The sequence below is a fragment of the Vanacampus margaritifer genome, chromosome 2, assembly GCF_051991255.1.
Source record: "Vanacampus margaritifer isolate UIUO_Vmar chromosome 2, RoL_Vmar_1.0, whole genome shotgun sequence".
Classification (NCBI taxonomy): domain Eukaryota; kingdom Metazoa; phylum Chordata; class Actinopteri; order Syngnathiformes; family Syngnathidae; genus Vanacampus; species Vanacampus margaritifer.
This window is the reverse complement of record NC_135433.1, coordinates 31,854,931-31,866,148: the sequence shown is the minus strand read 5'-3', so window position 1 is coordinate 31,866,148 and position 11,218 is coordinate 31,854,931. Positions and strand designations below refer to the sequence as shown.

At 39.1% G+C, this 11,218-nt stretch overlaps 1 protein-coding gene across 5 annotated transcripts in view; it reads right to left on the bottom strand.

Annotated features, from left to right (window-relative positions):
• Window positions 1–2,084: 2,084 nt before the first annotated feature.
• Window positions 2,085–11,218, bottom strand: part of rnf220a (ring finger protein 220a) — a 173,327-nt gene continuing 164,193 nt past the window's right edge. For 2 of the 5 annotated variants that reach the window (XM_077557564.1, XM_077557562.1), the window contains exons 13-15: window positions 9,002–9,196; window positions 8,510–8,584; window positions 2,085–3,837 (exon numbers count right to left, since the gene is read on the bottom strand). In XM_077557564.1, coding sequence (XP_077413690.1) covers window positions 3,766–3,837; window positions 8,510–8,584; window positions 9,002–9,196 — 342 coding nt within the window. In that variant the 3' untranslated portion in view covers window positions 2,085–3,765. Of the gene's footprint in view, window positions 3,838–8,509; window positions 8,585–8,699; window positions 8,802–9,001; window positions 9,197–11,218 lie in introns of those variants that run through there. The other 3 variants (XM_077557566.1, XM_077557565.1, XM_077557563.1) reach the window with 2 other exon arrangements.

Below are 11,218 nucleotides of genomic sequence, written 5' to 3'. Positions count from 1 at the left end.
AAGTCAAGCCGCACACAATAGAGCACATAAACTACAAAGGCAGAAAGATGCAGAACTATGTCAAGGTGGGAACATTTTAATTTACAGGTACAGCCAAATTCATTGTCTTTAGCACATCATGTCAAATCTAAATCAAGTAGTGACTCCCCAATTGTCTTAGTCTTTATATGACATATATATAACCTATGAATTCACGTGGTGTCCGAAACTCAAACTTCTATTGTCCAAATTCCATTTTTTTGCCCCCACTTTTCACTACACATTTAGTTACAAATTACAGCCTTATCTAAAGTTTTGAATTTGGCTTGCTCTCTTTGACGTTGCAATGCATGCAACAGGACCCTTTTCCTGTCAGACATTGCCATCATGTGGAAAAATTGAGTCAATGCTGCTAGAATTATTATATAAAATCCAACGGTAAGACCTGACATTACCTTAAAAAAAGACATTGTATTAGATCTCACTCGATTACCTAATGATGTGGGTGTTGTGATCATTTTGTAAAATTAATTAGTGGGCCACGTACCTGACCCCACACATTTAGAAATATCCTTGGAAGCTAAATTTTCCACTCCGCATGTGTAAAAACAATGTCCACTTGACTGGACAGAGGCAGAGAGCTGCATAATTGTTAATTTAGCAGCCAGAGATTTAAAAATGGTTTAAAAATATACCGCATCCTTTCACACGCATAATTGGCCAATTTCTGACTTATTTAAAAGGTTGATTGAAATACTATGTGCTAGGCAAAAAAATAATAATAATTCACGCCAATACGGAAACACCACTGATCAGTGGGAAACTGTTTAATTTTGAAACTATGTTATTATAATGCTGACATATTTAAAACATAATAGACCACTCAAAAACATACATAGAAAAAAATATTCAAATCAAACCAAATCAGAATGTTTCTAATTTTGGAAAATTTGTTTCATCATCATATTTTAGGTCAAATTAAAACCAATTTATTGTACATTATAAACTTATATGTCCCTGGTCTCTCCCTCAAAACAACAATCTCCTACTTTCCTGTAAAGGTCGTCCTTACCTTATTTGAGTTTACTGCCAGTGAAGTAAATTTTCTTTGATCACTCCTATTCTTGAATAATGTTTTGGTCTTTTTTAATGTCAAGAACGACCTTTCCTGACACTACTGACACAGTTAACGCAAACTCGAGTAACTTAGCCGCATCCGGTACAGTTTGGAGCAAATCCTTTTGGACCAAAAAGCTGAAGATCTTAAGCTAGCCATATTCTACACTGTAGAAGAAGAACGGCACCAATATGAACCTGTGTGCTCTTGTACGCCCCCTTTAGTGTAGCTGTAGCAGCTGCACTGATGGAGTCCTAAATTTGAATTACAGCCTTTTAAATGTACTTCTTAGTTTCCTACTCCTTTTGAAATAGCAGTATGGTGTTTCAAAGGTGTGCGAGCGCGTGCTTTTTATCTAAAGGCAGTGGAGTCCAAGAAGATAAGACATTTAAATCCTCTAGATGGCGATACTCCCTTTCGTTTAAATTGACATGAACGGTAAAAAGCCTCCACTCTCGCCCACTTTCCTCCCAAGAGGTAGGAGCACAGTATGTGTAGTTAGTCACAATGGTTAGAGTTACATGCACTATAATAACACATGAGACCATTAACTGCTAGGATTAAACTTCTTAAATGACAAGGACCAAGCTATTTTAGCCAGGGAAAAAAAAAGAAAAAAGGGTGAGACAAAAACCGACCAGCCGGTACATTTAATTTTGTGCTAAAACAGATTTATCATTTATTAAGCCTAAATGTTTTTATGAATAAGAAGCAATGGTAAAAACAACGCTGTTCCCTTTCTTTTCCACGCACAGGCCTACAGAGTGTATTTAAGTCGTTTGTAAACTTACTTACTTTTAATTATATGACGCAGTTAGTTGTTACCTTACATATGAAATACAAAGCGGTCTTGCCTTACGTAAAGATGGAAGGAGCTGCCGCAAAAATCTGTTATGAATTATCAGCTACCATGTCACATTGAAAGTGCCGGCTCTGATGCATACGTTCATTATAAAACAAGGGGAAACCGACAAAAGAAACAAATGGGTAAAGTGAGATGTACAATCATTTAATTAATGTCAAATGTAATTTACAAACGGGAAAGACGTACCATTTCCAAGAATATACAAGACACAAAATAATTGTGACATAATTCATCTTGTGCAATTTGTCATCTTTGGGGCAGGTTTGAATCAACAGGAAAGCCAAGGGGGGAGAACAATAACTGGATGAGCTCATTAGAAGAAGTTAGCTCATTCCCATTTGGCCCAGGTGCATTTATCAGTTTTGTCACAGCAAAACAATGTTTTTTTTCTCCATATTTGACGACCCAGGGTTTGTGAATAGGACCACTCATGTTACTTAAGAACATTTTTATTTTATTTTTTGCATTTTTAACAACAATACAGACGCCACGGAATACATAGTTTTACAAACACAAAGCACACCACCACCTTGGCTGCTGCCGGAGGATAATGGGCGGGGTTAGGCTGCAGGTTGTTGCCAGTTCAGCATGGGCCATTCCTCTTGTCCCGAGGCTTCCCCTCTTTGAGCTAGAAATGTCTTGAGACCCTCAGGTTGTCCTTTTTTTGACCATTGCAGCAAAGCAGGATGAGAATGAAGGAAGATGACTTGTTGGGAACCATTCCATTCAGTTTAAACTTAAAGATCTGTAGCTATTCCCAAGTGAAAAGAGTATTTGGAGCAAAAAGCAGCAGCTTAGTCTATTGCCCTGCTTAATTGGCATGACGTCTTGAAGTAGGAAACTCTCCAATCCGTAAAAAGCAAAAGATCATTTGTCTTGTTCGTTTTTTTTTTAGCGCTACACTCAATTAGGTATTACTGCAGTACACCTAAATCTTGACCACCTAGACTTGAGTAGTTTGACTTTTTTCCTGTACAATGAACATCTTCAAACCATGTTTTTTTTTTTTAAATACAGAAGGCTTCTTTAATTCCAGCCATTTTTTCCCCAAACTCTTCTGACTAAAAACATAACTTAAATTGTGTACTGTGTGTGTACTCCATATTGTTTAAACTTTAACTTTGTAAACATACACAACAGTAATTACATGTGCTTGGACTGCATCTTGAATGGGGGTGGGGGGGGGGGTATATGTTTTTGAAAAAAAAGAGGAAGGGGGCTATCTAAAGTCCACCTCACAGTTATGCCTGGGAGATTCTTTATAAATGGTCCGAAAGCTCAGTTGTCATCATGGACAGGCCTCTCTTTCTCTGCATACAATAAGGGAAACCAACAACATTTTTTTTTTCTTCATCAAGTTATGAGTAGAGTCCACTGGGATGCTGAAAAAGACGCCAGGGCACGCGGTTTAAGTCTTGGAGGTCAAGTGGTTCAGAATTTGCTAACATGTCCAGCTCCAGTTGAGCGTAAAGTTCTCAGCAGGGCTAATATGGGTGAGTCACATGTCAGGATGTCCACTGAGTAAGTCCATCAGGAGACGGCATCCAATATTTAATTACAAGGACTCAATAAAGTGGAGGAACATCCTGTCTCCTTAAGTTATTGTTGGAAGGTGGGTGAGGGCGGCAACAGACAGTGAGCGCTGCTCATGCCATTTGTTCATTTATGCCAGCTCAACTTCCTTAATTTCCTTTTTTGGATGGTTTGGCGCCAACAACCTGGTCCACAGAACTGCTGGGCAGGGAAACAAAATGACAACGCAAATGAAATCCACGGTGGTAGCCGACGCATGGAGGTGTGCTCTTTACAAGTAGACACGCCGCAGGTCCCCGGGTGAGGTGATGGTGTTGCACTGAGGGCACAACTTCTTGTTCCCCTGCGGACAACAGGAAAAATAAAGTTCACCTTCAGCACATTTGTTGTAATATAGTCACAAAGTAACTTTTTGATTGCTACTGTTCAATAGATGAGCTTATCAAATAATACTTTTACATCACCTTAACCAGTAAATTGCCATCAGAGGCTTAACAGTAGACCAATTCACAGCAACGACACATATTTAGCTGTAGTGAGGACAGCGTATGGGACAGTCGACAATTGATTTCAGCATAAAAGGAGTCTTAGGTGTTAATCTAAACTGCCTCCGATAATACATTAAAAGTTGGCAATGGTCTAAGTGCATAATCACACTACATGTCTCTACAGTTTACCAGCTCGACACAGGTGGAAAAAAGTTCCTTTTCTCGGCACTCATGTTGTGCCATCTGCAGTAAAGCAGCAGGGGAGAATACAAAAAACAGGCAGATTGGTGGAGCTCCGGTGCTGTACTCCACCCTTTCACAATTAACAACACATGCAAAGTGCATACGAATGCATTGAAACCGTTTTTCCATGACCAGAAGTGATGCTTGATTGGCCATCTGCAAGACATATTGTATGTGCACACTTCATTTAGAATGATATGCAAAATGATAGTAAAGAGGCTTAGGGTTGTGTCATCCAGTCTCCTATGCACAATTATGAACATTCGAGCATTTCAGATATTTCTGTAATGCTTTACTCGGTTAAAACAAACAGCGTATTGCATTGCTTTTTCCTGTGACTAGCATACAGTGTTGCTGTTACACCCATAACATGATGGAAAATGAATTATTATTCCATGTTTTTTCCCATGGACCCTGAACTTCAGCAAAAATGGTAAAAGCTGTGAAAGAGTGGAACCAGACGGTTCGGAATAGAGGCTAACCAAGACCACAGTGATTGTAGTGAGCCTTCCTAAGCGGTAAGAATCTTTTCTGAGTGTGATCAAATTAATTATGTTGCTTTCTACATATTTTAGGCATTAAACAGTTGGCATCATCTATGTAAATGGAGTAAAGCCTCTTCCGCTCTCCTCGGAGTGATATATACCTGTTTTTCTTAGTAACAGGAGGGCAAACATAAGAATTAACTACATAAATACAGGCGAAACATCACTCTAATCGCTCAAATCACTGAAAGTATTGCTGTAAGTGTCCTATTCTTTTTATAGAATATTTAAAAGAGTGTAGATTGGTAGGCCAGGCTAACTCAACCTGAGATCAAACTCCCACAGCTCCGTGCTAGCTAACGTGCAATATGCTAGTCTTTTGACGTTTTAGCTCACACGTCGCACATTTTAATTTTCTATGAAACTGTTTTTACATTATTAGCATAATGTAAAGTATTCAAATGACCTAAGAACTAAATGATGTGATAATGTACAAGTGCCTCGGCTGTTTGTAAGGGCATTCAAATAATCCTCACAATCGAAATTACAACTATCCAAAGACCAGCGCTTTTCAATAGGCGGAGAGATTCCTTTCATCGAGTAAGACCGCCATTTTGACTTGTGACGTAAGCCTTAATTGTCCATTCAACAAGGGTGCTCCAGAATTATTAAGACTCATAACCTCTGTGTTTTCTATACATCCACAACAGCTACTACACGTGAAAGATTGATTTTCTAACTCTAAAAATTAAAAGGCCTCTTTAGCCTTAGAGTTAGCACGCAAGCTAAGGGCGTACCGCACACATGCATCATCAAGAAAGAAAGCAAAAGAGAGAAATATGTACTTTCCTCAGATTTATTTTTTTTAATAACTTTTTCACTTACTGCAATTGACTGCTATAGAGTAAAAGAGTCAAAATAAATAAATAAAATAAACTATCCATGTTATCTAGGAGGGCAGGCAGTGAAAGTTTTTAGATGTTTAGTGTGTGTGTATGTGTGGGGAGGAGAGTGTGTGCCAGTCATGTTGCGCCCCAGCTGCTTTGCTTATTAAAACAGCGAAGGGGCTGGCCAGGCGTTAACTAGATTCTGCGGCATTTACTTTGATCTGCGCAGCCCTCCCATTTTTATAGCTGTCTCCAGGCTAGAAGTTTAATGTTCCATTCAGTACTAGACCAGTGGTGGCATCACGCACGGGCGAACGCTCACAAAATGTACAGGTACAAGGCAGATGGAAACAATAGGCCTCAGAGTTATTTACATCCTCTAAATGTCTGTGAAAATCAAATGAGGAAACGTAAGCAGACTGCAGATTTTAAACAACAAAAACCTCATGAGAAGTCGACACCTAGATAAGAGTTTCCATGGTAATATATTGTATATTGTAATGATTGTGGCACCTTAAGTCAATTTTGTTCCTATAGGCATCCTTACCAAATGCATTGGTAGAGTACCTAAAAGGGTGGAGCGAGACACATTGCAGGTTAAAATCAAACAGTGTATCATTACTTCCATGTGACATAAGCTAAAGCAGGACAATGTTGCCATCTGATTGACTTGTTCAAAAATTCTCCAATGCACATTTTTCCGTTTGCCATTACAATGGAGACTTGTGAGGGATCAACATGATAGTAGAGGTTGAAAACGTGTGTTTTCCTGCATCGGTCAACACTATCACCTGTTGGTGAACCAGACGAGGAGATAAAGTGAAGCGGTGACAAGGACAAAAACAAAAACGAAAACCGGAAAAAGGGAGGTCAAGGAAATTAAATCAGGGGATGCAATGAGTACTGTATACCGTGTATCTGCCAAGCAGAAAAATCTCTCTGGGTTCCATTAACGGCAAAAAATTATACTCAACTAAAGGCTATCGCGCATACTAAACTAAGCAAAAATGTTTAGTTTGTGTTGGTGTATACTTGATGTAACGGGTTCCCCCTATATCCCGTACTTATCAGTTGTATGGCATCTTCTAAATGAGATTAAATTCCTGGGGGTAGTTAATAATATTATAATTTATTGATAATAAAATCTGCTGGAAACCACATATCAAATATATTGGATCCAAACTTTCTAAAAGCATCTCTATTCTGGCAAATAGTCAAACATTTTCTCAACCAGAAATCATTACACATTCTGTACTGCTCTCGAAATCATTACACATTCTGTACTGCTCTCTAGTATTATCATATTTAAATTATTGTTCAGAGGTTTGGGGAAACACTTAAAAGACATCTTTACAACCTGTTTCTGTTGCAAAAAAAAAGAGATATAAGAGCAGTCCATAATGTATGTAATGTCCACCAATACACTCTTTTTACAATCTAAAACTGTAAACAATTTTGATCTTGTGGAATTCAATACTGTACAATTGGTGTATAAAGATAGACATAATTTACTGCCCGGCAATATTGAAAATATGTTTTCAGAGAAAGAGTATGGTTTGAGGGAAATTCATAACTTAAAGACAAAGTATTCAAGAACAACACTGAAGAGTTTTTGTACATCTGTATGTGGAGTGAAAATTTGGAACAGGTTGAGTACTGATTTACAACAATGTCCAAACATAGACCAGTTCAAAAGGAAATATAAAATCTACATTTTTGAAAAGTATAGGGAAGAAGTGCTTTTTAATGAAAATAAATATTGGTTGATCTTATTATTATTATTAGTAGTATTGTTGCTATTGATAAGAAAAAAAATGTAAATGTAAAAGTATGACAATATATGCATAAGGTACACTGTTCCATGTGTTCACTATTTATAATTACTATAATAACCTTTGTTATTGATAATCAAGATATATTAGCTGTATACTATGTTTTTTTGTTTACTATACATACCCACTATTTATTGTGTAACGTGTGTTAAAAGGGGTAGGACATACTGCAGTAAGTTTATACTTCTTCCTACTCTTTTTCGAACATGTATGTGTAAATTTGTAGCTCATGACTGGGTGAAACACTGTGGAACTTTCTTATGTTGTTTCGTTGCTTGAATGTTGTGTTTGTTTTGTTTTGTATATTTTGTGATTTGTATATTTTGTCTTTACACATGTACTTTTATAACCAGTGTTTTTTTATATACATGTTTGAAATAAAATTGAGGGGAAAAAAGTGAGAACTGTCACAATTCTCACTTTTAAGTGATAATTCTAACTTCATTCTCAGATTCTGACTTTAATTCTGACTTTAAAGTGAGAATCCTAAGAATAAAGTGAGAATCCTGCTGAACTCTTTTTTTCTCTTCACTGGCCCTAATCGTCTTCCGTACTCCTATGACAGGGTCATATGTGTATGTCATATAGAATGATAGTGATGAAAAAAAAATCAATAAAAATGAAAAGTTCACCAATCTTGGGCCAGTAACATCACACATGCTAATGTGTAGGAAAATATTATACATTATGATGTAATAGCTTTCAATTTCAAAAACGGTTAAGCGCCAGCAGACATTACGTCCTCTCACTGATTAAATGAGGAGTAACATCCTTTTGCCTGTCTTTGGTTTCAATCATGAAACATGCGGCTGATTTTTCTTCTTAACATTTTGACTACTTGACAACCTTGCACGACGCTGTCATTTTCAAATTATTTGACCGGAGGATGCGTTTTGATTTGTCGTGGCTCAAGTAGCACACTATCGTCTCTATCTGTGTGCTGAAACAGCAGAAACGAACGTAAATTGAAGTCAGTCAGTCAGTCAGTCATCTTTTTAGACAGTTTTTTTACACATGGGTGGAAGGATGCCAGACAAAAATGAATTGATTGATGACAACGTGTGCACACGTGGTACGTACCAGAGTCCTGAGCCAGCATTCTTCACAGTGGACATGCCAGCACTGTATGGAGGTGAGTGGCATCGTGTAGGAGTCCTGCAGAGACAGAGACAAGAAGGTTGACTCCACATTCGTTGACACCATCATGTCAGGCATCTCGGTAAACAAAAAAACACAAAAAGAACAGCACTGTACGACAAAGACCAACCCTGACCAATTAGGTGCATCACACCACTGACCATGACGTAACAGTACCGGCAGCCACAGAACCACTGAGCAAGGCAGCATGGAGGGGAGGTGTTTGAGCAGCGACCTGCATGTCGTTTATGCACACACACGCACAGACAATGTCAGGCAGGCAACAAGCAGCGACGAAGGGGAAGCAGGCTCGGGGAGAAGATGAGGGAGAAAGCCATGAATGAGTCCAATCTTATTGGTGCTTGTTTGTTTTCCTCTCAAAAAGGACGGAGAAATGAGGGAAGAGGTGGTCAAGAGAGGGCGGGAGTGCCTTACCCTCCGTAGAGGCTGTGGGAGGAGCCTCTTTATGCTGCTGCCGTAGCCACCAATCACAAGGCCCCTATACAGGTAGTACAAGCCAAGGGGGAGGGACTTAGGCTGCCTCTCTCTGACCTCACTGGCCAAAGGGCGGGGCCCTGGCCATGCCCTTAGTCTCTTGATTTCCACACCTGACTGGATAGCGGGCTTCCTCTGCGGAAGGGAGGGATGGGGGTATTGGGGGAGGAAAGGGGGCGAAAGGTAGCAGCATAGAGGCGGCTTGTCGTGATTGCCCTCGCATACACGCACAGTGCACTATGGATACAAAACACCAAAGTCTCATACAGATGAGAGCATGTGTACCAGTGAGAGCCAGCCAGTGAGGACAAAACAAATATTTAAAAGTGCACACATCCTTAAATAGTTCCTTTGACCACTTCTTACGTCGCTGTGGAAATGTTTTGCTCTACAATGGAACCTCGGTAAAATTAGTTCCGAACTAAAGATTTGTTTTCCCATTCAAATGAATGAAAACTTACTCGAGAAAACACATGCGAGCACAGGGGGAGCATGCAAGCGCCCTCCAATTTTAGAACTGAGGCAGATGTGCTAACTGCCCTTTTCGTGCTGCAGCAAAAGAAAAAAGAAAAACAAACGAGAGCTCACTGGACCCCACCGGAACCGCAAAACTTCCAGGGGCTTCCTAATTACTTCCACTTTTCTTGGAGGAGTAACATCTTTTTGCCTGTCTTTGGTTTCAATCATGAAACACAAAGCTGATTTTTTCTTGTTAACATTTGACTACTTGACAACCTTGCTGGAAACGAAGTGTGTTTCCACTTTTCTTGGAAGTAATTGTGGGCTACTTGAGAGCAGGGGGGAAAAAAAAGTTATACATGTGACGCATGGAGTGAATGCTGTTCATGATGTGATAAATTACAACATGGTTGCTGTGACTGTATGCAGACTGGAGCATAGTTTGTAAATGTGTATGTAAAAGGTAATGGCGGTGATGGATCTGTTTCATGGTGTCTGTGTTTTGCTCACATACAGTAGTAGATATATAAGTGTTTTGTTTTTTTATGCAAAAAAAAAAGAAGAAAAAAGACCAAGACAAATGATTTCAAGTTTCCTTTTCATCGTTACCAATTTTGGAGACATAAAGTTTTAGAAGAGTTCCTAGAGCTGAAATTGAGTTAAATTCAGGACTTTTTAATTCCATATTAAATAAAAATTTAAGAGAAACGTCACAATGTTCCCAATCTCTCATTTTATCCAAAGTAGCAACAATACATAAAATGGTAAATGAGCTGCTTTTTATATAGCGCTTCAACTACACCATGTAGAGCCCACAGTGCTTTACAACTGAAGTCTCACATTCACCCACCAGTGGTCCGCTGCTACCATGTAAGGCACTGCCAGATCCACTGGGAGCAAATCGGGGTTCAATGTCTTGCTCAAGGACCCTTTGGCATAGTCACCAGGGGGTGAGGATCGAACCCACAACCCCACGGATGGGAGATGACCACTGAGCCATGCTGCCCTATAAATGACGTGCTTCTGCTCTTGAGAGTTCCATACAAGTGATGTCATTTATACTTCCCCCGAAGAGATTTTTTTTTTTTCTCAATTGAGCTGTATAGATTATACATACGTCACATTTACTGTAAGTTCTGAAAGGATTCATCATGGTCTCATTTTCTAAAATGAATAAGATATATATACCTGACTTTTGAACAGACTTTTTATATCCACTGCATTTGTTTTTATGTGCAGCAAAATCCATGTTCGTAATGAAAGACAGTGACAGATAAGAAGAGCTGAGGCATGTGTCCACAGCACAGTGAGTGATCAATTATCATCTGGGGCACCGAGCGACCTTTAGGGAGTGTAAGCGTCTGTAATTATCCATGCACGCACACACGATGCTGCCTCTGCACTGTCCCGACACATGAAGGATGACAAAATGTGTACAAGACACAAATAGGGGTACACAATCACTGTTTAAAATATAAATAAATAATGGAGGGCTGCGGTAGGTGATACAGTCAGATGACGTCCTGCATCCACTGATCAAAATAATTGCCAATATGTATAAGACACTGCCATAGATGAGCATGTAGCATTTAATATTGATCTGAGAGGCTAACTCATTTTACCTGACAGCGCAATTTCATCAACCTCTTAAAGATGGGAATCATCCAATTCTGTAAGTATTGATGTATGCTGACCGCA